The sequence below is a fragment of the Esox lucius genome, chromosome 4 (assembly GCF_011004845.1).
Source record: "Esox lucius isolate fEsoLuc1 chromosome 4, fEsoLuc1.pri, whole genome shotgun sequence".
Taxonomy (NCBI): Eukaryota; Metazoa; Chordata; class Actinopteri; order Esociformes; family Esocidae; genus Esox; species Esox lucius.
In genome coordinates, this window is record NC_047572.1 from 17,908,810 (window position 1) to 17,935,002 (window position 26,193).

The window sequence follows — 26,193 nt, forward strand, 5'->3', positions numbered from 1 at the left end:
TAGGTCATACTGAGTTTTCAGTATCTTAAGTAATTACAGTGTTATACAGCATATAATGTTATATACACAATACAGAGTTTCTAGAGGTAAATACGAGTAACGTATCTTCTTTCACCAGTACAAGGACTCTCAGCATGATGATCATCCGCTTAGCGGAACAGAAGTGAATATATAGCCGGATGAGAAAACCGTCTCGACCTCATTACATATTTATGCAAGGTAGGGAGTGGCTTATGTGGTCAGGCTCAACCAATACGATTGTAGCGGTGGATGGAAGGCGTTTCACTCTGTTCGGAAGAGAAGTTCTCTAACAGCGCGAGCCCAGCACTAGCAGCAGTGGTTAGGAAAGACAGATAGAGTCAGTCAGCGGCAAGGGGTGGCTGTACGACCCTCTTTTGGGGGGGTCTGATTATAACAAAAAATATATACACACATATATGCATGCCCCGGCCGCAAGATAGGTCATATGACGATAATAGGTATTTTAGAAAGCATATAGCTATATATCTATACATTTAAGATGCCTATTTTACTTTTCCTGATAGACACGTCCGCTTCTATGAATCAGCGCACTTATTTGGGTACGACGTATCTGGACATTGCTAAAGGCGCGGTTGAGATCTTTATGAAGGTAAAGAATAATTTTACCCCGACTTTTTCAGCTTACTATTTGCCTTGATGGAGTTGAGGGTCCCTTTGACACATTCAGTCGAAATTAACATGTATTGTTTCGTTTTCTTTAACAGCTGCGTGCCCGAGACCCGGCTAGTAGAGGCGACAGGTACATGCTAGTTACATTTGATGATCCACCATACGGAGTTAAGGTAAATAAATACAGTTAAATTGTTTTATATGTGATTAAGGCGCGGATATTTTGCTGACAGTGAGACTTTACTGTCCCTCTGGTTTGTAGCTGCGGGTTGGGCGGCCTCCCGGTGGCGAAAACGGCTAATTTTTGTAAAAATACCCGCAGACCGGAGCAGCGCTGCCTCTGAACATGGCGGACATTTTGCTTTTGTGTTGGGAAAGCTCTCGGGCGCTGAGATGGAGGCGGAGAGATATATTATCTGTCGTGACGTCTCTATTTCTCTGGGCTCACTCATCCCGGATTGGTCAACAGGCCTGCAACTCATCTTGAGCCCTTCCCTTGAATTCTTTCTGTGGTTGAACTCTATGCACTCCCATTGGTCAATGTAGACTAGGCAACTCAAACTTTATCATAGAAAATTATAATGTTCACACGACACTAATATTTATATATATATATATATATATATACACACAACACTAACTTTTATATAACTTTATATATATATATATATATGTATATATATATATATATATATATATATATATATATATATATATGTATGTATGTATGTATGTATGTATGTATGTCTGAGTTTACACTATAAGGTTCCCATTCTGTAATTAGTATCATAATTCACTTCATAATGACCCTTATAAAGTGCCAACATCATAACCTCCCACAGCCTGTTTACACACCATCAATTCCCAATGCCCCCACTCACAGCCATGCACTTTTATACAGTGCCCCTTTTCAAAAGGAATAAAACATCCAGATTCTTAACCCATGTCAATAATTACGCAAGAGGCAGCTGGCTATACTTTTAACATTGTGCACACATAATGTAATACGTTAATGAAAGCACATAATATTCATGGCTTGTATGACATTGTTCATTTGGAAAATTCACATTTTCTTCTACCAATAACAAAGGGCAGGTGGAATGCAATCCCAATTAATATATCACATGCAACTCTGACCAATAGCAGGAGAAGATAGAGTGGAATATGATATTCAATTTGCCAACATGTGAGAAGCACATAACCCCAAAGCTCTTCAACCTGCAAGCAATATTTCAATTACAAATGTTTTCCAAAAAAAATCGGTTTGAATATTTAAATTATATGAAACATATAGGAAACCTGCGGTTACAGCAATAACTGGCTTTCATAATTTCATTGTCAGTGTAACATTTCGCCGGACTTAGGAACATGAATAAGCCGCTAATTTGATGTAATGTATTCAACAGCCATTTATAAATGCTCGGTCTACAAGAACTCTTGTTGAAGTTGGACACATATTTAGTATAACAATTGCTATATGAGTAGTACTGTAGTGAATGGTTGTTGCCCTGAATGTTGGGGTCACGAGTGTGTGAAGGCCAACTGGTTGCTTCTCATTGCTTCTTTCATGGGCAGCATTGCTGAAGAGGTGTGCGGCGCGTAAGGTGTGGCTGAATCACACAGCTACATCTTGTATCTGTGTTGCTGTATTCATGTTGTTTGACTTTGACAGTGACAGTACTGTGGAGTGGCTTATTCTCTGGGACTTCATTAGCATTGACTCACTGGCAGGTGGCCAGAAATCCTCGGGGGTATTCCTACACCCCCTCCATCTAGCACATACAAACATCTACACTTCCTGCTTCTCCTCCAAGTCTTCTTCCATTCCTTCCATCCAAGGACAGATTGTGGTTCAATTGTTATTCAGTTTTGTTGACATCGGTGTCAGAGTTTGTTTAATTTCTGTTTCTGTTTTAAATCATCAGATAGGCCTATAAAGCTTACTGGTCTTCATCATTTTCCTTGAGGGCACTGTTCCTATTCAAAAGCTTAGGTGGCTTCTGGGATATACATAACTAGCTACTGACATTTCTCTTGTCTGGCCTAGGCACTTTGAAGAGTAGGCTCCTTCCTGTTGGTGCTGAAAACCAGACAAGTAGAGCTTGCACAACAATAACCCAGCCCGTAATATCTTGCATGCACTGTCTGGTGAGAGATGGAATCTGACTACCGAATTTGTGGACTTCTACCGCTGAGCAGTGTGGCTTTTATCCCTGTTTCATTATTCATGAGCTATTCAGCCGCTAATCAGAGAGGAGTTCCATGGAGACGCTGCTGGGTAAAGACAATGCTGCCTTTTCCTCCTCACTCTGAGATCACTTGTTGTCCCGTTACTGGACCGTCGGAGGGAACGTCATTCTTCTCTTCCTCCTCCTGCCCCAGCCTTGACATTTTTTTCCACTCAGAATATTTTTTCTCCTTCTCCCTCCTTTCCTTTCTGGCGTGACGTATTTTTAGGCAGATGGTGTACATTTGCCAGAGCAGCACATCCACTTGAGTCAACTAGTAACCAAAAGGCCACAGTGTGAGGGTTGTGTTGCTAAATAGCTTTCAGTGTGTGATGAGGGGTGAGGTTTACTAACGTTTAACATTGTGTTCTAATCGGTCAGGCATGTGTTTACGGACCAGGCTTGGGCTGTCCTGCTCTGCCTGACTGTCTTTCCAGGAATTTTCCTCAGGCTTTCATTAACATGCCTGACAGGTAGATCCAGATGCTTTATACAACCAGTAGCCTGGTAATGCAACTGTAGTTAGCATGCACAACAAACTAGCCTCATAAAACCATCTCACAATCTTAACTTTCTGTTTTGCGACGGTAAAACTGCTCTCTTTTTCTTATGAGATTCTGTTTGAGGGCCACACATACCAATAGATATTATTTCCCCCTGACTATTAAGAACTTGAATCCACTGGATGTTTCTCACTGTGCCTGTACTAGTGTGTGTTCTGAGGTAAATACTTGTGTCTGTACTAGTGTCTATGATCCTGTGGGCCTTGTTGGATGTCTGGGAACCCCTGAAAAATTCCTGTCACAGATTGAGGGAGAATCCAGCTGCACAACCTGCTACGCTTCACTGGCTGTGATTCGATGACCCCTTCCCTTTTCCTTCCATGTGATCACAGCTCAATGGGCTTGTTAAGCAGCGTAGCTTCACTGCAGTGACAGCTCTGATTTCTACCGTGCTTGTGGTGCGCTCATCTCCTGCTTTCATGGCTGGTTCAGCACCACCCTTCTGAGTCTGATATGACATGATGTTTTCTGCCCTAACTTAATTCAGTTTCCAAATTTTCCTTCATGCACATTTGTTTTTGTAACACTATTTGTAGAAATTGTTACAGGTTGTCATAATGCATATCATTTTATGCTTGGTTTAAATTTGCATTGCAATTATTGTTTTGACAGTCTGGGTCTGAGTGTCACTGTTACTGTGGAATAACCTTTCCATTCTACTGAAAGGGTCTTGGTGCTTTCTGGTCTGCCTGTCTTGTCTGTTCAAGTTCTATGAGCCAAGGCCTTGTCACATGCCTTCACTCTGCCACATTTAGGTTCTGCTTCTAAAATGAAGGATTATGGGAACCATATTTATAAGTCTGCTTCCTCATAACTGGGACTTTTTCTGTGAACAAAATTGTTATTTGTCTGTTTATGGAAAGTGGCCTCCTGTCCTGTAGTCAGTTTTTGCAGGAACTCAGCATGACTTGACCTAGTCCCAGCTGTTCGGTAGCTTATAGACGGTCACAGATTTATTGGGTTCGGGCGTGACTATTTCAGAAATAAATCTATACATTGAGACACATATATATTTTGGTAATACATAGTCATGGGTATTGACATAAAACCTATATTTTGTTTATAATGGCAAATACAAAGTTGGCTTAAATTAACTTCAATTTGCTAATATTGTAAATTACTAAAAGCTTTGTAGTTTTTGTATCATGAAAAATTCCCTCTTTGTATTATTGCATTTTTGTGTTTAGCCAAAAGTGACAATTGTCCAGTGCTTTGTCTGTTTCAAGTAAGTTTTGGGGGCTGTCATCCTACTGCTCGCTGGCTTCTGTGACATACTGCATTCAATAGACCCTATCATTGGTTCTGCAATGCATTGTCCTTCAAAAACCCTCCAATAGAACATGTTTATAGTGAGTCTTTAGCTGTGGATAGGTCAGGGTTTTCCACTGGGTATCCATCAGTTTGCTTGTGTTTCCTCCATCACTGGGAGTCTGAGATTTTGCACCTCAGATTATGAAGGTTGTGAGGAACTACCTATTTGATCCTGCCTGGTGCCTAAGAAATTGATACCACATCCAAGGGAGGCAATAGGTTTTACACTTTAGCCTCTTCGAGGCGGTGACGAAAAGTAACAATACTGGAGTCTTTAGAATCTCAGTAACTGGAATGAGTACACTTTCATCCTTTAATGAGGATCTATCTGTAGACGTATTTATACAGTGGTCCGAATGTCCTCAACGTGTCATTAATTAGCCTGTCATAAATGTACTATTTGACTACCTGTTGTATTATGTCTGTTTGTTTGACAATATGCTGTGGTGTAAATAATAAATCAGTAGAGAAAGGTTATGGTCTTGGGCAGTGTTAGCATTTCAATCAAGCATGAAGTAGTTAACATTGTCATAATATTAGAGTAAAAAGTTTTTAATATAATATGAAATGTTTAATATATAGTTATTGTATATGGTCATATAATATTTTGAGTAGATATTCTATGTTTATAACAACTTTGTTTTTTCTTTTTTGAAGACATTTTTTAATCTCACTTTTGTTCAGTCCAAAATGGCAACTACCCAGATGATGACAGAATAACTTTTTTTCATTGTGAATTTGAAGGCCATGAGGGGAAAACAGGATTTTCTTGGCAATCTATCTCAGTGTCTGGGTTGACGAGAGACACACATTTGAAGACAATGATGTCAGTGTTAGCTCTGTGTCTTTGTATCATGTTTTAGCCTATATTACCTAAAGGCCTGTGTTTGTTGCCTCTTGTTTCATCTCATGGCATAAAGCACAACTCAGGTTAATTAGTAGAATAGCCTACAACAATACACTGCTGACAATCCAGCAACATAAACATAATCCTGACCCATACTTGACAATATCAGAGTAGTGATTTTTTTCCCCCTAATACATATGGTCAATACTTATATGGACACATCTACTTCAAGGGTATTTCTTGATTTTTTACTATTTTCAACATTGTAGAATAAAAGTAACAACATCAAAACTATGAAATAACACAAATGGAGTCAATGTAGTAACAAAGAAATTGTTAAACATATTAAAATACATAATGTAGATTCCTCAAAGTAGAAATACTTTGCCTTGATGACAGCTTTGCACACTCTTTGCATTCTCTCAACCATCTTTATGAGGTAATCACCTGCAATGCATTTCAATTAACAGGTGTGCCTTGTTGATAGTGAAATTGTGGAATTTCTTTCCTTCTTAATATGTTTGAGTCAATCAGTTGCCTTGTGACATGGTAGAGTTGGTATACAGAAGACCCTCATTCTGTCTGTACTGTAGTAGTCCATATTATGACAAGAACGGCTCAAATGGGCAAAATAGTAGCAACTGTGCATCATATATATTTACTACGGAATTTGATAGGAACTTTGGATATTTGTAAATGTTTGCAATTAGGAACATTTACTATGGAGAACAATTCATAAATCATATCATAGGTTGCAACATCACAATGGACAACTTCTTCACCACTGTCCCTCTTACTGAGAAGCTCCTTGAGAATAACCTGACCATTGTGGGGACTCTTCATCAGAACAAGCCGGACATACCGCCTGTCATGAAGCCATCCAAATGTCATTTAATTGCTGTACAAATAGTTGAATTGCTCAGAATTTGGATTAAATGGCAACATGAACATGGTGAGCTATGTGCCGAAGAAGGGAAAGACTGTTGTCCTCCTGAGCACCATGCATGATGACGAAAGGAGGAGTGGACACAGAGGATCAGATGGTTCGCACTTCTACATGTAACCGGAGCACATGGAGGTGGCCCATGGTGCTCTGGTACAATGTGCTGGATGTTGCCCCCCTCAATGCCTACACCTTCCCTGCACAACACCCTGATTACATGGGTGGTGTGACCAATGCCTACACCTTCCCTGCACAACAACCTGATTACATGGGTGGTGTGACCAATGCCTACACCTTCCCTGCACAACACCCTGATTACATGGGTGGTGTGACCAATGCCTACACCTTCCCTGCACAACAACCTGATTACATGGGTGGTATGACCAATGCGTGGTGGCTGTTCATTAAGGAGCTGGGCAAAGAGCTTGTCGTGCCACTTATGAAGAGGTGCATGGAGAGCACACCACACCTCCAAAAGCATATTACAGAGGCAATGGGAAGATGTGGGATCAAAAACCAAAACCCAGCCATAGGAGGACATCAGGCAGGAGGGACAAGTGAAGAGGAAGAGGTGCAAGAGCTGCCCAGCTGCCAAAGACAGACAAGTCAGCAGCTGGTGTTCCCAGTGCGCCAGGCCTGTCTGCAAGGAGCACAAACACATCGTTATCATTTGTGAAGAATGTTAGCACTGAGATGGCAATGTGTGCCGTACCCAATTGCACTAGAGTTCAATATCAGTGTTATTGGTTATCAGTGATATGTGTTATGTGTGACAATATTTTTTTTACTTATTTACTCTTATTGTTTTATGTATTATTGTTTGGTCCAAATCACTGTTAAATTTTTTTTTCGAACAAAGATTATTATTATAGTATGTCTTTATGCTTATAATCACACTTGCATACTTGGGTCATTTGTGTGAAGTTGATATAGTAATACAAAAACTTTATTTTCATAAAGTAAATAAAACAATGATTTGTGATAATCAAAAACAAGATATTCATTGAGTTCTTGTAATATAATATGATTAAATACATTTATTTCAAAAGATATAGCAAAGAAACACTCTGCCATGCATGAAATAACATAGGAATTTAATACAGGTCATGTTTTACCCATGTTGTGCATTAGAAGGGGTTTGCATAGCTTGTGCATCAAAGGGTTAAGACATGAAGGTCAGTCTATCTGGGAAAATTTCAAGAACTATGTGCAGTTGGAAAAACCATGAAGGAACACGATGAAACTGTCTCTCATGAGGACCATGACAGGAAATTAAGACTGCTGCCAAGAAGTCAATTAGTGTTACCAGCCTCAGAGATCGCCAATCAACTGCACCTCAGATTGCAGCCAAAATAAAAACTTCACATTGTTCAAAAAACAGACAAATATTAATATCAACTGAGGAGACTGTGTGAATCAGGCCTTCATGGTTGAATTGATGCATAGAAACCACTGATAAAGGACACCAATAAAAAGATAACACGAAAATAACACGAAAAATAGACATTAGACAGGTGGAAATCTGGAAATCTTTGGTCCAAATTTGGTTCCAACTGCCATGTCTTTGTGATATGAATAGTCTCCACATGTGAATTTCCATAGATTTCAAAGTTTTGATGTCTTCTCTATTATTCAACGATGTGGAAATTAGGCTCTTCTTCTCCAAACAGTATCTCTCTAGATCCATGAGATCCTTTGGTCTGCTCTAATGGACTTCCCCCTTCATTTAAAACCACAGATTTTCAATGGGATTCAGGTAACGAGACTGAGATGGCCATTGCAATATGTTGATTTTGTGGTCAAGTAACCAATTCTTTGTGGATTTCGGTATGTGGTTGCCTGGGGTGAATGTCTTTTTAGAAGATCCACTTGCAACCATGTTTCAGCCTATTGGCCAGAGCAAGTAGGTTTTAGGCTATAATATCCATGTGTTTCTAGAGTTCATAATGTTGTTGACCGTAAGAAGGGCCCAGGATCGGTGGAAAAGCCCCATAATATCAAAGCCCCAGCGCCATATTTGACAGTTGTTATGAGGTCCATTTTCTGATTATGCAACCTTGTTTTGACGTCAAGCCCACTGGTGGTGTACGTGGCCAAAGAGCTCTAGTTCTAGTCCAAGTGCCAATGCTGTTTAGCAAACCCCTGCTGCTTACATTTGTTGGTTGCCTTTTGTTGATTTGGAGACTTGGTGACCTTAATAAGACATAACCCTGGTTCTGTATCTCTCCAGCTGTGGCTGTAAGATGATTTTCTTTGACCCAAACATCTCCCTCACAGCATTGTGGGTAAGAGAACACAGTGCATTGTAACCCTTACCAGGCAGGTCTAAAACAGTTCTATTTGTTCTCAACTTCTTAATCATTTTAAATATTGCAGTAATAGTGGTAAGTGGCATATTTACATTATTAACAACTCATTGTTAACAACAACAACAAAAAATCACTCATTGTTTGATTTATCAAGTTCAAAAACAATTTCAATCAATCAATCAAAATTTATTTATAAAGCGCTTTTTACAACAGCAGTTGTCACAAAGTGCTTTACAGAGACACCCGGCCTTAAACCCCAAGGAGCAAACAACAGCAGTGTTGAATTTCAGTGGCTAGGAAAAACTCCAGTGACCAGTCCTCTTCTGGCTGTGCCGGGTGAGATATTAAGAGTCCAATTGGAATAATAAATACATTTCTCTTGGCTAAATCCAGAGTATATTCGATTTTAGACTAGGTCAGAAGTATGACCAGGTGGACAAGGACAGGAACAGCAACGGTCCCCCCAAACCAGGTAATCCGCAGGTGTGGACCAGGACCTCATCTCCTTCTAAAATTTAAAATTGGAGGAAACTGAGAAAAGTTAGTAGTACATCCCTCATGTCCCCCAGCACAATAATATAGCAGCGTAACACCTTGGAAACTGAGACTGAGACTCTTTTGTTTCATATTGATAGATTAAAACTGGAGTTTGTATGCCTGTTACCTCATTTTCACATCCCAGTGAAACAGGAAGCAATGGAAGACCACAATTTAGTTCCTTAACACTCTGGGCTCCATGCACACGTGTGGATCCTAGTCGGATACCAGGATTCAATACCTGTCTCTGCACCATTGTCTCCTCTTCACTGGTCTCCCTGTAATTCCATCTGTCAATAAAACCATTGTAAGGAGAGTGTATGTCCAAAATAATATTGTTTTCCCATATTTTAACTATGTTGCTTCTATACAGCCTGTTCTGCTCATCTTTATGGGCCAATCATTTAGTAAGTGACTTTATGTCTATCTTCTCCGGCTTTTCCTTGCATTCCTTCTAAACCCACAGCCACCCAGACAGGGGTCTGATATAAGGAAACTCTCTGACTGTACTCTTATGCACAGCCTGCAATGAATTGTTGATGTGGAGGGGAAAGGAAGAAGGTTGGGTGGGAGAAAAATAGAATGACTGTCATCTGAATAATTGAGTGTGAGTTTCAAGTACTACAGTCTACCAGTAGGGGTTGGGTTTTCAGTAAATGTGTCTAGAAAAGATGGAAAGTTTAGTGTCTGTGTGTCTGTGTATGTTTGTGTGCGCGCGGGTATGTGCTTTGTATCCAATTACTAAACACTTAGTGTACTCTTTCCCATTGCATTGCCTGCTCTTGTCTGTGGCACCTCTAAACCAGACCCCATTTCTCTCTGCCTATTCCTTTGTCTTCCTCCTGCCTCCTCTCTTTAGGAAGCATGGCACCTCTTCCAATGGGTCTGGTAATCCCGCAGGTCATCCGTAGATTAAGCATAATGCCATAACAGGAAGGTACTTGACCTCAGCAGGAAAGCGCCAAAGCATCCCCTTGTCTTTCGCCCAGGATTTTTTTCAGTGGCATTGGCGAACTTGGCATGGGATGGTGTGGGGCATGGGGGATGGCATGTCTACCAATGTACATTTTAGGGGCTTTTATCTTGGCTGCTGATGCCATTTTGTAAAGTTTTTCATTTTTCCATGGGTCCAAGATAAAATATTAGTCTAAAATCAAGTTTCCTGATTTGTTTTCAAAATGTATTCCTAAACCAATGTTATCATTTCCACATTATACCAGATTCACTTTACAGTGCAATTATTATCAGGATAATAATTCTCCTCTTTGACTAAGCAGTTAAATTACAAGAATCATTGTATTGTTTCCTGGGTGCTGTTGGTACCAGTTAGCAATACTACCCAAGATTCATGTCAAAAAAATAAATTTGTGTAGTAAATAATTGTGTTTTCAATTAGCATTTACAGAGTGGGGAATACTGGGGAAATGGCACTTAGACTCACCTAGGCTGATCTTTCACAGGAAATCCCAGGTCTCATGGGATGAACAACTTCTGGAAGCCCTTCACCCAATAGTGGCCATCACTTAGTTTTTTTCGGAGATGTTGTTATCAATCAAAAATTGGTCTACCATTTTCAAACCAGGCACTTTTAAGGCATAGTCTAAGGAAGATGTTATGTAGTGGCTCAGGGATATAATCATATTATTTATTATAGTACATAGAGTATGTGGTTGTGTTGACTCACAACTCCCTCTGTCTGTGCGAGTGGGTATTGCATTCCCTCCATGTGGTGTGTTTGTGACATACTATCCCTGTGTGTATTTCAGGCCGGTTGGAAGGAGAACCATGCCACGTTTATGAGTGAACTAAAGAACCTGCAGGCATCTGGACTGACCACTCTAGGTCACGCACTTCGCGCGGCCTTTGACCTCCTCAACCTTAATCGCCTTGTTTCCGGCATCGACAACTATGGACAGGTATACATTAAACTTTCACCTCTACAGACTATTTGGGCCTTAGTAACTATGTGATTGTCTCCTTACTTGTTAGTAGATATTCATTTACCGACAGCCGTAGTTGCGAAACAACTAGCTCACAGGGAAAATAAACATTACGACTCTCATGCAAAAACATGTTTCTCATGAACAAAGGCATGTGTATGATCCCTATCATACACTATCACTATTAACAATTTTTGAAAATAATTTATTACCTAGGTAGTGCCACTACAATTACAAATAGTACAAATCACAACCAAAAGTCTGCAATGTCATCTGCACTCTCAGAGTCTATTAAACTTTATTAGACCAAAGATGTGTATTAATACAATTATTGATTTTTAACAACGAAAAACACATTTAAACCCTGCACGTTAACTGGAGTCCATAGAGATCATACAAATGGCAGTGTTGGTGTGAAATGTGTTTTTGCTGAGCCCACATGAGTTTCTTGTTTATTTTTCATCCGAGCCTATCGAACATTTCACAAGTACAGGTGTCAAGTGAATTTCCAATAACTAGGAAGGAGACAATTCCATTGGTGTGGTTGAAGTCAATTTACACCTAAACCTCTGGTGAGTTGATAGTAACAATGCTTTTATATATACTTAGGTGATCTTTAGGAGAAACAACATGTTGAGGAGCGAGTGTGCTGAAATAGCAGTGAGCTTGAATCAAACCCATGCTGTATATGTGTGTCGGAGGCAGATTAGAGCACTAAACCACCCAATGAACAGTAGTAATTATAGTAATGATGATGCTCATTATTGTTTTTATGTGCCAATATCAGAATTATTTCCCCGTCTATCTATTGTCTCTACAAACTCCTGTCTAAATGAAACCAATTTGGATTAACACACTCATTCATGAACATTGGGAGTGTGTAAATCTCCTTAGCCCTCCCTAGTGTGTGCGCATGAAAACTAGAATGCTGACATCTACAGTTTAGAGGAGGAGCTAGCCTTTGTCCTCACAGACTCACATAGTACCACAAGGACAATCAAAATCCCAGCCTGGCCAACACCAAACAGTTCTGAAGTTTTTTTTTTTGTAGACTGTGGCTGCAGATCTGTCTTTTCTCTGACCTTTAGATGAAAAGTCTCTCTGCCATTAAAGGTCTTTACGCTTCTGCGCATGTGCGGATCACATTCTGTATTTATATTCTCTTTATGCCTCCCCCCTTCACTTTTCTTACATATGTGTTGCTAAAAGTCCTCCTCCCATGATGTTTCTTGCTTTACTCCTGCTCTTCTGATTGGATTGTTCTATAGTCCATGTTTCAGCTTTGCATTTGGGAGCTAGACAACCTGTCTTTCTCACTTGTGTTTCAAATGCTGCCTGTATGGGCTGTCTGTTTGTTTAATATTCATGTTTGCAATAGTCTATTAAAAGTAGAAATAACACCAGCTTACTCCAAACTGCCTACTGCTATTCAGAGCCAGTCGGCCTGCTCACTCAATGTGTGCAATGGAAATGAAAAAAGAACTTGAAAATCACAATTTAGACTGCCTTTCTATGTCTTGCTTGTGTTTGTCTTGCTGGCTATAACTATTATGCCTGTGTGCATAATGCTTACGTTAGCCACTTGTACAAGTAACATCTGACAAAAGAAGTTTTGTTGTACAACACGTCCACCTGTATTACAAGTCATATCGCAGAGAGTCTTGCACTAGACAATGATCAACTCACACTGGGCCGTGGAGGAAGGAGGGGGAAGCGGCACCATCAAGCAGTGAGCGGTGGTTGTTGGAAACAAATGTCGACGTGATCCACACATGCCCAGAAACTTTGAGATATTTAGATATTTAGGCCCAGAGTTACATTTCTTCAGAAGGTCAGAGAAAAGCAGCCACTCCCATCAACTGTCCTATTTCCCCTCAGGGCCGTAACCCGTTCTTCCTGGAGCCATCGGTAATCATCACCATCACGGATGGGAACAAGCTGACGCACACCTCTGGGGTGCCGGATGAGGTGAGAGAGGACACTGGCCTTTCCCTTGACTCTGGCTACCTAGAAATCACCAGTCATTTTCCTAAAGCGTCTCAAAGTAAGAGCGCTTGCCCCCCCCCGTCCATGTAATCTAATTCATTGTGATGTAAAAGGCAAAACAGTCAGATCTACAGTCAGATTCTGAATACATATGGTCCCAAGACTGTGGTCTAATGAAGAAGGGCTCCTGTCCAGCCGTTACAGTTCTGTATGTACAGTGTTGTGAACCAATATTTGATACACTGCCGATTTTGCAGGTTGTCCTACTTACAAAGCATGTAGAGGTCTGTCATTTGTATCATAGGTACACTTCAACTGTGAGAGACAGAATCTAAAAACAAAATCCAGAAAATAACATTGTATGATTTTTTTATAATTAATTAGCATTTTTCTGCATGACATAAGTATTTGATCACCTACCAACCAGTAAGAATTCCGGCTCTCACAGACATGTTAGTTTTTCTTTAAGAAGTCCTCCTGTTCTCCACTCATTACCTGTATTAACTGCACCTGTTTGAACTCATTACCTGTATAAAAGACACCTGTCCACACACTCAATCAAACAGACTCCAACCTCTCTACAATGGCCAAGATCAGAGAGCTGTGTAAGGACATCAGGGATACATTTGTAGACCTGCACAAGGCTGGGATGGGCTAAAGGGCAATAGGCAAGCAGCTTGGTGAGAAGGCAACAACTGTTGGCACAATTATTAGAAAATGGAGGAAGTTCAAGATGACGGTCAATCTCCCTCGGTCTGGGGCTCCATGCAAGATCTCACCTCGTGGGGCATCAATGATCATGAGGAAGGTGAGGGATCAGCCCAGAACTACACGGCAAGACCTGGTCAATGACCTGAAGAGAGCTGGGACCACAGTCTCAAAGAAAACCATTAGTAACACACTACGCAGTCATGGAATAAAATCCTGCAGCGCACGCAAGGTCCCCCTGCTCAAGCCAGCGCCTGTCCAGGCCCGTCTGAAGTTTGCTAATGGCCATCTGGATGATCCAGAGGAGGAATGGGAGAAGGTCATGTGGTCTGATGAGACAAAAATAGAGCTTTTTGATCTAAACTCCACTCGCCGTGTTTGGAGGAAGAAGAAGGATGAGTACAACCCCAAGAACACCATCCCAACCGTGAAGCATGGAGGTGGAAACATCATTCTTTGGGGATGCTTTTCTGCAAAGTGGACAGGACGACTGCACCGTATTGAGGGGAGGATGGATGGGGCCATGTATCGCGAGATCTTGGCCAACAACCTTCTTCCCTCAGTAAGAGCATTGAAGATGGGTCGTTGCTGGGTCTTCCAGCTAGACAACGACCCGAAACACACAGCCAGGGCAACTAAGGAGTGGCTCCGTAAGAAGCATCTCAAGGCCTGGAGTGGCCTAGCCAGTCTCCAGACCTGAACCCAATAGAAAATCTTTGGATGGAGCTGAAAGTCCATATTGCCCATCGACAGCCCCGAAACCTGAAGGATCTGGAGAAGCTCTGTATGGAGGAGTGGGCCAAAATCCCTGCTGCAGTGTGTGCAAACCTGGTCAAAAACTACAGGAAACTTATGATCTCTGTAATTGCAAACAAAGGTTTCTGTACCAAATATTAAGTTCTGCTTTTCTGATGTATCAAATACTTATGTCATGCAATAAAATACAAATTAATTACTTAATGTGATTTTCAGGATTTTTGTTTTAGATTCCGTCTCTCACAGTTGAAGTGTACCTATGATAAAAATAACAGACCTCTACATGCTTTGTAAGTAGGAAAACCTGCAAAATCGGCAATGTATCAAATACTTGTTCTCCCCACTGTATAAGCTGGGCTAGCAAGGTTGTTAAAGAGAGCATATATTTGATCAGTTCAGGACACTAAAACATTTGCTTATTCATGAGCAGCATGTTATTTAGATGACTCACATTGTCCAATTTATTATTATTACACTATTTTACAAGAAAACCTGTATTTCTGGGTTCAGTCTAGTAAAACAAATTGAATTCTAATCCCTTTCCCAACTCTACCTCCGGTCTCCAGCTCCACCTACCCTTGAACTCTCCCCTGCCTGGCAGTGAGCTGACCAAAGAGCCCTTTCGATGGGACCAGCGTCTTTTTGCTCTGGTGCTGCGTCTCCCTGGGGCAGCTGTGCCGGACAGCGAGCAGCTGGGCAGCGTCCCCACCGACGAGTCTGCCATTACCCAGATGTGTGAGGTCACTGGAGGTGGGATACCAGAATAGAAGTACAATATGCCCCCATCTTTGGGGCCATGTGTGTGCCAGGGCCATTCATGATAGTGGACCTAGAATATCGTTTTATGCATTATGTTTAAGGTATATTCAGGGTTTATTCGGACATAGAAACTCGTAGGTGTTTCGCCTAATAAGAAAAGTGTGAATTGAAATTAAAACCGGGACCCGGGAATTCTTGTGGGGTTGGACTGACATTGACAAAAATGTATCCTCAAAAAAAACTTCTGAAATGAATCAACTTTGAATATTGTTATATTTAGTTCGTACAATTATGTCACCATTCTACACCAAATTATCAGGCCTATTTAATATATACAGCTCCGGAAAAAATTAAGAGACCACTGCACCTTATTCTTTCCTTTCCAAAAAAGTAAAAAAGGAAGGTTTTGAGTGAGGAACAGAAGGGTTCAAATTAGGAGACCACTGCAAATTGAAAAAAGAACGCTTCAGTCACTCGTCACTTGTTTGGAATGGAAAGAAAAATGTGCAGTGGTCTCTTAATTTTTTCCGGAGCTGTGTGTGTATATATATATGTATATATATATATATATACATTTGTGACATCCAATGCATGACTGAGGCCATGCAACTCCCAGGAGACCCAGGACAGTCGATGTTGGGATATGTGTCTTCTGAAGCACATCCAATGCCATTCTGGGTCTTATCTCCCTTCTCATTTAACCAGGAAGTCTAGAAAGGAATCAAGGCAACCCAATTCTATTTCTAACCCTCCAAACCTGGAAGGTACTGGCCACCATAAGCCATCCAGAATAGGACCCCTGGGTTAACCTGGATAATCAGATTCAGCATCCCATCATACTTAGACTCATGTTTTACGAATGCTGGGAAGGCTCAGGTGCCCAATTTATGGCTACCATGGTTATGCCTCCATTTGTATAACAATGCATGGACATATCAAGCACATGTGGTCACTAAATGGTTTAATGACCATAAAGAAAATATGAACTGTATGTCATGGTCATATCAGTCAGTGTCTTGAACTTTGTCAACTTTGTCAGAATGGTGGGGCATACCTCTGGTAAAAATTCAGATCCTTGTAGAATCTATGAAAAGGCACATTGAAGCTTTTGGCGTTTCCCACTTTGTTGGTATTTCCTATTTTGGTGTTTCCTATGTATTTCCAAATGCTGTCTGAAAAAAGTGCAGAGTAAGTCTCTCCATTCCCATTCCTTTTTCTTTCTTTCTCTAGGACGGTCATACTGTGTCCGGACACAGAGAATGCTGAACCAGTGTCTGGAGTCTCTGGTCCAGAAAGTTCTGAGTGGTGTTGTCATTAACTTTGAAAAGACAGGGCCAGATCCGCCTCTGGTAGGCGAAGGTATGTACTAAAAGGAGAGTTTCTGTTTGGGATTGTGTCACTGATGAAGTGTCCTTTGTTAGTAACTTCTGCCTCTTGCAATAGAAATGCAGCATTTACAAACTTACACGGTGGCACTTTAACACTTGATTGAAAATGGAAGGTCACATCCATGATCTTTTTCACATTTTCTGCATAGGTTGCTCTTCTCATGAGGAACTAATTTGCCTTAGGTCCTTTTTGTAGGAAGTTACTTTGAAAACATACTGTACCATGCTACCAAATACTTCACACTGAAGGATGATATTCTACACTATAAATACCCTTAGAAAAAGTATTTTACTACATCCAAATTATCGTAAGTAAATCTGTAATGTCATAGACTTAAACTGAAAAGAAGATCAAGTTCGGTGTGAATTTGGCCTACTTCAACCATATATTATTTAAAAAATATCAAAAACATCAGACAGTGCTGGCCTGATTTTGAGGAAATATGGCTTGGTGATGCATCTTTCCATTGAGTTCCTGCACATACAAGATGACTGGTTTGGTCCAACAGAGCCCTTTACTACTATTCTGAAATTCACCAGTCACACGTTATACGTCAAAATGGCCCAATAGGTTGCGCTGCATCACTTGGTGGATGACATGTTTATGCCTTGTTTGGTTCTACAGATGGTGTGGTTGACCCGAGCCGCCCGGTAGTGTCCTTCAGCCCACAGCCCTGGCACAGCTGCCACAAGCTCATCTATGTGCGACCCAACCCCAAGACAGGGGTGCCCGTAGGCCACTGGCCCATCCCTGAGTCCTTCTGGCCGGACCAGAACTCCCCCACTCTGGTGAGGGGATGCCATTACTCCCACAGCTACTAATGCAGTAACTAATGGGAGCTCCATAGTCCTGCCATTTTGAATTACTAAGATAGTGTTTGATAGACTATTAATGAATGAATGAATGAATGCGAACAGTTAAATGTTTAATGGGTCAAATGAGATGGGATGATCAATAAGCCTTATTCTTGTCTTCGTTCCTAGTTTTGGGTTAAACATGTCTCTTTACCTCTGCCTTCTGGGTCCCTAGTTGCCCTGACCTCTGGCATCCTGTGAAAGATTGCTTCTCACAGTGTCTACTGCCAAGAACTGAGGGTGAAGTTTGCTCAGGACTCTCTCTTCTGCTTTTTTCTTGACATAATAACCACTATTACTGGGACAGTGCCAGTGGGCGAATGCAAACTGACTGAGTCTGCCCGTGCCAGCTCTATCCTACTCTGTTGTCCCGCCCCCAACAAGTACAGTATTGTTGCAAATGTTCTGTCGTTTTCTCCCTTTGCCCCGCCTCTAGCCTCCTCGCTCTGCCCACCCTATGGTTCGTTTCACCTGTGTGGACTGTGAGCCCATGGTGATTGACAAGCTGCCCTTTGACAAGTACGAACTGGAGCCCTCACCACTCACCCAGTACATCCTGGAACGGAAGTCTCCACACATGTGCTGGCAGGTAGGAGAAAGTGTCCCTCACAGCCTCCAGGCATTATGACTATTGGATTTTTAGCAATGATGTTTGTGCTGAGCCCATTGTCTCTGTCTCTCTGTCTTGCTGTCCCCCTCTCCCATTTGCAGGTGTTTGTGAACAGTAGTGGGAAACCTAGTGACCTAGCCCAGCCGTTTGGCTACCTAAAGGCCAGCACCACACTCACCTGTGTCAACCTCTTTGTCATGCCTTACAACTACCCTGTTCTTTTGCCACTTCTTGGTGAGATTGTGGATGTTATATTATATTCTGAAACTGTTTAGTAACTTATTCCCAGCAGTTACATGCAAATGGAGTTCTGCATTTGGAAAGAAATTCAATTAAATAAATACACATTATTCCCATTTATTTATATATATTTCTCGGGTCATTTCTCTGGTATGTCTTTGCCCGTTTCTGTGCGATTATGCTTGTCTCATGTGTTTTTCCTCTCCCCAACCTGTGACCCTGCTGTGTTCACAGACGATCTGTTTAAAGTGCACAAATTAAAGCCAAACCTAAAGTGGCGGCAGGCCTTTGAGATTTACCTGAAGACCATGCCTCCTTACTTTCTCCTGGTAATGTACTATGCTTGGACAATGCCACATACTGTACACATGTGTGTGTCTTTGTGTGTATGGTAGGAAGAATATGTATCCAAATGCGATTGCATGTATTTGATGTTTGATGCTGATGGTCTTTCTTTCCCCACAGCCATTAAAGAAGGCACTGAGGATGATGGGAGCACCCAACCTTATCTCTGACAACATGGACTGTGGCCTCAGCTACAGCGTCATCTCCTACCTAAAGAAGCTCAGCCAGCAGGTGGGGCTTCCGGTCACCTGCATTGCAGTCTCTATATAGTCCACTACTTTTCATTAGGGCACATGGGCACTATAAGGAAGAGTGTGGCATTTAGGACGCATGTCTTTATTGTGTATATACTGGCAAGTGTCATATACAGCACACGTGTTGAACTTTCCTGAGGGTCACATTAGTAGATCTGAATTCACTTTAGGCGTACTCCCCGAATCGGGAGAATAAAGCCTCTGTCCCTGTCTCTGATTGTAGGCGAAGATTGAGTCGGATCGCCTGATTGTGTCTGTAGGGAAGAAGGCTCCCCAGGAGACCGGGATAAAGGTGAAAAACCACTCCAACACGCTGTCCCTGGCCCACCGCCAAGACTTCAAGCAGCTGCTGAAGGGCATCAGCGGGGAGATGCCCCTCCGTCTGACTGACATCAACTTCAAGGAGTTTTCTGGCTTTCAGATTGCTCTGCTCAACAAGGTACAAGCCCAGCTGGGTCACACTCAGACCCCTGACCGGATGGCTGGGTCCATAATAGAACCCTGTTGTAACTCCTTGTTACTAACAGACAGAGTTAAAGAAAGGCTTTCTCACTGGACCCCGTATCTCTTCAGGATCTGAAGCCCCAGGCGTATCGGAATGCCTATGACATCCCCAGGCGGAACCTTCTGGATCAGCTGACAAGGATGCGCTCCAACCTTCTGAGGACCACTCAGAAACTTATCAGAGGACAGGACGAAGGTAGGCAAAAGCTGCACGTTCATTTGTTACACTGTTATTATTAAGACTATACTTGCCATACAAGAATTGTGTCAGTGTGGTAATATATACAACGGGCTCATGCCGATGTCGCTCTGAGGTGAATTTTGGATTTCCATTGACTGTGCGCTGGTTGTTAGACTACCTTCACAGTATACCGGTGGCTCAGATGGGCAACTACCAGGAGTACCTTAAGATGATGCCGTCTCCCCTGAGAGAGATCGACCCTGACCAACCCAAACGCTTGCACACTTTTGGCAACCCCTTCAAACAGGACAAGAAGGTACGCACACCAGGCCTACTTAAAACTCTGCAACCATAACAATTCTAATAGCATGACCTAAAACTGTGTCTTATTACATTTTTTCATCCCAGGGGATGATGATTGATGAGGCAGATGAGTTTGTAACGGGTCCCCAAAGCAAGAAGAGAGGGGTTACGGGGGACCCCAACTCGGGAGCTGCTCTGAAGAGAAGGCGGAGCATGTCCCCTTTATTGCGTCGGCCCCAGACTCCGCCAATTATCACTAATCATGTGGTGGGGAAGGGGTCCAATGGAAATGGGGCCCAGAGCAATTCTGGCCTCATAAAGCCCATCCCTCTGCACAAAGGTAGGAGGCCCACGCAGCATGGAAATGGCAGATCTCAGTCTAATGAGGGTGTTAAAGGTGAAATTCACTTACTGAAAGAAGTCTATGTACCAAGAGAAACTGTAAGATTTAGGTTTCGTTAAACAATTAGAAAACCTCTGCCAACTTCAGCCAATGCTCGCAAAAAATCTGTTAGTAATTAGGTCACGTGTGCATTTTCATATTTTAATGGTCAAATTACCTTTAGAAAACATCACACCAAATATGGAGTTGGTTTCAGATTATTTGTTTGTCCCCTGATTACTTCAATTAATATTTTGCTAGCGGTGGCTAAAGTTGGCTGAAGTTTCTAATGGCTATTTAATGACATCAAAATCATGTACTTAATTTTCTCTGGTTTCATCTACTTATTTTAGGGAGAGGAATATATCAAGAAAATGTTATAATAATTTAAACTCAATACAAAATGTAAAGAATTTACCTGGTTATCTATTATTATCTTCGTGATAATGTAATGAATTGTTCTTCTGCCCCCACAGGAGCAGAGGGGAACAGCGTGCTGGGAACAGAGAGTAACGGGGAGGGAGGTCTGGGGTCTGAATCAGGCGACAGCTGGCCCGGAGGGGTGGTGGATGGTGTGGGAGGGGCCGCAGAGGCACTTATCCTGGAGGAGAGGGAGAGGCCAGGGGTGTGTTTGGGGGTGGGAGACAGTGGGGTTGACACTGGTATGGAGGAGGAGAGGTTAGGGGAGGATGGACTGGACGAGCGGCCCCCCTCAGAGAGACAGGAGCAGAACTGTGAGGGGGGGCTGAGCCCACCAGTCCAGGAGGGAGAGCTGGATGGAGATGGCGCTGATCCACCTGAACCACTGGCCATCACCATAGCCCCGCTAGATGGCAGCAATGCTGAGCTGCGCACACGGGTCATCAAGGAGGTCCGCAAACCTGGCCGCAGTGAGTAGTGATTCAGTACTGTCCCTAGAATCTGGTCTAGTGTGTAGTGATGCAGTACTGTCCCTAGGATCTGGTCTAGTGAGTAGTGATACAGTACTGTCTCAAGGATCTGGTCTAGTGGGTAGTGATACAGTACTGTCCCAAGGATCTGGTCTAGTGTGTAGTGATGCAGTACTGTCCCTAGAATCTGGTCTAGTGTGTAGTGATGCAGTACTGTCCCTAGGATCTGGTCTAGTGAGTAGTGATGCAGTACTGTCCCTAGGATCTGGTCTAGTGAGTAGTGATACAGTACTGTCTCAAGGATCTGGTCTAGTGAGTAGTGATACAGTACTGTCCCAAGGATCTTGTCTAGTGTGTAGTGATACAGTACTGTCTCAAGGATCAGGTCTAGTGAGTAGTGATACAGTACTGTCCCAAGGATCTGGTCTAGTGAGTAGTGATACAGTACTGTCTCAAGGATCTGGTCTAGTGGGTAGTGATACAGTACTGTCCCAAGGATCTTGTCTAGTGTGTAGTGATACAGTACTGTCTCAAGGATCAGGTCTAGTGAGTAGTGATACAGTACTGTCCCAAGGATCTGGTCTAGTGAGTAGTGATACAGTACTGTCCCTAGGATCTGGTCTAGTGAGTAGTGATACAGTACTGTCCCAAGGATCTGGTCTAGTGGGTAGTGATACAGTACTGTCCCAAGGATCTGGTCTAGTGAGTAGTGATACAGTACTGTCCCAAGGATCTGGTCTAGTGAGTAGTGATACAGTACTGTCCCTAGGATCTGGTCTAGTGTGTAGTGATACAGTACTGTCTCAAGGATCAGGTCTAGTGAGTAGTGATACAGTACTGTCCCTAGGATCTGGTCTAGTGAGTAGTGATGCATTACTTTCCCAAGGATCTGGTCAAGTGGGTAGTGATACAGTACTGTCTCAAGGATCTGGTCTAGTGAGTAGTGATACAGTACTGTCCCAAGGATCTGGTCTAGTGAGTAGTGATACAATACTGTCCCAATGATCTGGTGTAGTGGGTAGTGATACAGTACTGTCTCAAGGATCTGGTCTAGTGAGTAGTGATACAGTACTGTCCCTAGGATCTGGTCTAGTGGGTAGTGATACAGTACTGTCCCAAGGATCTGGTCTAGTGAGTAGTGATACAGTACTGTCCCAAGGATCTGGTCTAGTGAGTAGTGATACAGTACTGTCCCAAGGATCTGGTCTAGTGAGTAGTGATACAGTACTGTCCCAAGGATCTGGTCTAGTGAGTAGTGATACATTAGTGTGCCAAGGATCTGGTCTAGTGGGTAGTGATACAGTACTGTCCCAAGGATCTGGTCTAGTGAGTAGTGATACATTACTGTCCCAAGGATCTGGTCTAGTGAGTAGTGATACAGTACTGTCCCTAGGATCTGGTCTAGTGAGTAGTGATACAGTACTGTCCCAAGGATCTGGTCTAGTGGATAGTGATACAGTACTGTCTCAAGGATCAGGTCTAGTGGGTAGTGATACAGTACTGTCTCAAGGATCTGGTCTAGTGAGTAGTGATACAGTACTGTCTCAATGATCTGGTCTAGTGAGTAGTGATACAGTACTGTCTCAAGGATCTGGTCTAGTGAGTAGTGATACAGTACTGTCCCTAGGATCTGGTCTAGTGAGTAGTGATACAGTACTGTCCCAAGGGTATGGTCTTCTGTTCAGCGCATTTCTATCCAGATTATACTTCAGCTTAATGTCAGATAGATCACTTATGGCAGAATGACTGTCATCGACTAGCTATTACTGTATCATAACAGAACTATAACTGTATCATAACAGAACTATAACTGTATTATAACAGGACTCCCCCCGATCCCTTTATAGTCCCATACTAATCCAACTAGTTCAGTCCCTTATCTGTCATTTGCTGGCCCTCGTCCACTGGCCCACAACTGTGCCTCTGCTTGTTCCCAGACTATGAGACCATATTCAGGCTTTTGGAGGAAGTGAAGGGGCCCGTGACAGTCCAGAGATACTTCATCCATCACGCCATCAAGGAGGCTGCCAGGTGAGAGAGACTGTTCACAGCAGAAGACATTCTGTACACACCAGAAACTATGACAACAGAGCAGCTGACTCCGTATGTTAAGAGAACTTCAGTCATGTTTCTTTTATCATTCATTCCTTTGTGTACATTTTTTATCAAAGATGGTTAGATCGGTGAGATATTTGGAATTTAAATATACAGTTGTTTTAAGCCTTGAATTGTGGGCCATAAATACATTAGTCATTCTACTTCCTCAAAGCAGTCATTGCATCCATTTGTTTTCTTTCAAATGTTCCTATTGATATTAAGGTAAATGTTTAAATACATATTTTAGACACACAAGATTCTAAACAGTTTAGAGGTTGACTTAGCAAGATGCTTTCAGCTGAAGAACATGCATTAAGTACAGTACAGTGTTCAGTTATACACTCAGTCGTCCCCCCCGGGCATTTCTTATCAGAAGAGAAAGTCCTTGGTTTAAAGGAAGCATGCATTCTGACACTAAACAAACTCTCACGCCAAAGTCAGAACCTAGTTCAACTTTTTTTTAATGATTTAAAGCATTCCCATTCATAATACACGCATAGTATGATTGTGCTGTATATTCAAAGTAATTTTTACAGAAAACCAATAGTTCAACTAGGCGGCAGTCAATTCTAAATACTAATTACTATGATAAAATAGTTAATCATCAACGTCTCTCCATTTGCAATTTTTCATATCCCTCTTCTCTCCTCCCAGGTTTAAGAAGCGTGTGCTGATCCAGCAGTTGGAGACAGCCCTGGAGGAGATTGAAGATAAGGAGTTGCAACTGCCTGACCATGGCAGATAGTGAAGAAGAGGACAGCAGGGATCACTGCTCAGAAACACAAAGACATGGAGAGGAACGTGGTACCCTCCTTCAAAAGACATAGAGAGGGACAGGGTACTCTCCTTCAAAAGACATAGAGAGGGACAGGGTACTCTCCTTCAAAAGACATAGAGAGGGACAGGGTACTCTCCTTCAAAAGACATAGAGAGGGACAGGGTACTCTCCTTCAAAAGACATAGAGAGGGACAGGGTACTCTCCTCCAAAATACATAGAGAGGGACAGGGTACTCTCCTCCAAAAGACATGGGAAGGGACAGGGTACTCTCCTCCAAAAGACATGGGAAGGGACAGGGTACTCTCCTCCAAAAGACATGGGGAGGGACAGGGTACTCTCCTTCAAAAGACATGGGAAGGGACAGGGTACTCTCCTCCAAAAGACATGGGGAGGGACAGGGTACTCTCCTCCAAAAGACATGGGGAGGGACAGGGTACTCTCCTTCAAAAGACATGGGAAGGGACAGGGTACTCTCCTCCAAAAGACATGGGGAGGGACAGGGTACTCTCCTCCAAAAGACATGGGGAGGGACAGGGTACTCTCCTCCAAAAGACATGGGAAGGGACAGGGTACTCTCCTCCAAAAGACATGGGAAGGGACAGGGTACTCTGCTTCAAAAGACATGGGGAGGGACAGGGTACTCTGCTTCAAAAGACATGGGGACGGACAGGGTACTCTCCTCCAAAAGACATGACTGACACATGGGCCAACGCCAGCCTGTAGTAGGAATGGAGGAAGCACTAAAGAAGACATCTCTCCTCACAAAGAGGGCTGAGGTATCTCCCTGTCCTTGTGACATGTTATTGTGCGTCTACTGCACTCACACATGGAGATTGATTCAGGAGGGATGAGGGTTGGACTAGATCTGTGAGGATGAGGGTTAGACCAGAAATGTGAGGATGAGGGTTGGCCCAGACATATGTGAGGATGAGGGTTGGCCCAGACATATGTGAGGATGAGGGTTGGCCCAGACATATGTGAGGATGAGGGTTGGCCCAGACATATGTGTGGATGAGTTAATAGGCTCTGAATGTAATCTCACCATTAATAACTGATTCTGACCATATGGCCAAGTCAGTCTGTCTACACACGCTCAGTACTGTTACATGCACACAAAAATGCAATTAGTGAATAGTCCCATTAATGTAATGGTTTGTTACTCACTTTGCAAAAAGGATTTTACTCATAATCCTTCTTACATGGACCAATCTAAAATGGGCATCTAAAGGGAATTTTATAAATAAAGAAAATAGCTAATAAAATTACAAAACTTTCTATAACAGCGATGGTGTTATTTTAAGGAAGCGTAATTGATTCAGAGTTCACCTTAAACAATTTGTATGTGAAGACAACTTCTAAGATACAGTCAAAAGTGTTTTAAATTTCACTTGCGCCAACAGAGAGGTTTCCTTAAAATGGAGATGGGACATGCGCAGGTCAACTGCTATGATCAAGGTAATTTACAGGTCCGGTTCTAGGCATAAGCGACAAGCGGTTGCTTAGGACCCCAGACCGCTAGGGGGCCTCTGACTGCTATGGAGCCCCGGACTGATAGGGGAGAGGGGGCTACAATAAAATGTTCCTTTGTGCTCCTAAAGGCTAGAGCCAGCACAGGTTATTTACAACTGCGTTTTCAAAAAATCTGGAATGTTGCATAAAATGCAAAGAAAAACAGAATGCAATGATGTGCATATCATTTATCCCTATATTTAGTTGAAAATAGTACAAAGACAACACATCAAATGTTGAAGCTGAGAAATATTTATGTTTTTGGAAAAATACATAATGCATATTTTGAATTTGATGCCAGCAACACAAAAAAATTGG

The 26,193-nt window shown here is 42.3% G+C and overlaps 1 protein-coding gene across 3 annotated transcripts; it reads left to right on the plus strand.

Moving 5' to 3' along the window:
- Positions 1–219: 219 nt before the first annotated feature.
- ints6l (integrator complex subunit 6 like) lies at positions 220–26,089 on the plus strand. Of its 3 annotated transcripts, none has more exons than XM_034291642.1 (18): positions 223–631; positions 747–824; positions 11,156–11,305; positions 13,208–13,297; positions 15,346–15,529; positions 16,769–16,897; positions 17,552–17,715; positions 18,218–18,370; positions 18,493–18,625; positions 18,866–18,960; positions 19,097–19,207; positions 19,454–19,669; positions 19,804–19,930; positions 20,089–20,231; positions 20,324–20,558; positions 21,077–21,490; positions 23,428–23,521; positions 24,242–26,089. In XM_034291642.1, exons 1-18 carry the CDS (start codon positions 521–523, stop codon positions 24,330–24,332), a joined length of 2,718 nt encoding a protein of 905 aa, XP_034147533.1. In that variant the 5' UTR covers positions 223–520; the 3' UTR covers positions 24,333–26,089. The 3 variants fall into 3 exon arrangements, with proteins under 3 accessions (XP_019901568.1, XP_034147533.1, XP_034147534.1); XM_034291643.1 differs by lacking the exons at positions 223–631; positions 747–824 and adding exons at positions 6,850–8,828; positions 10,249–10,326; XM_020046009.2 differs by lacking the exons at positions 19,804–19,930; positions 20,089–20,231; positions 20,324–20,558; ... (1 more) ...; positions 23,428–23,521; positions 24,242–26,089 and having other exon boundaries at positions 220–631; positions 19,491–19,628.
- Positions 26,090–26,193: the final 104 nt, after the last annotated feature.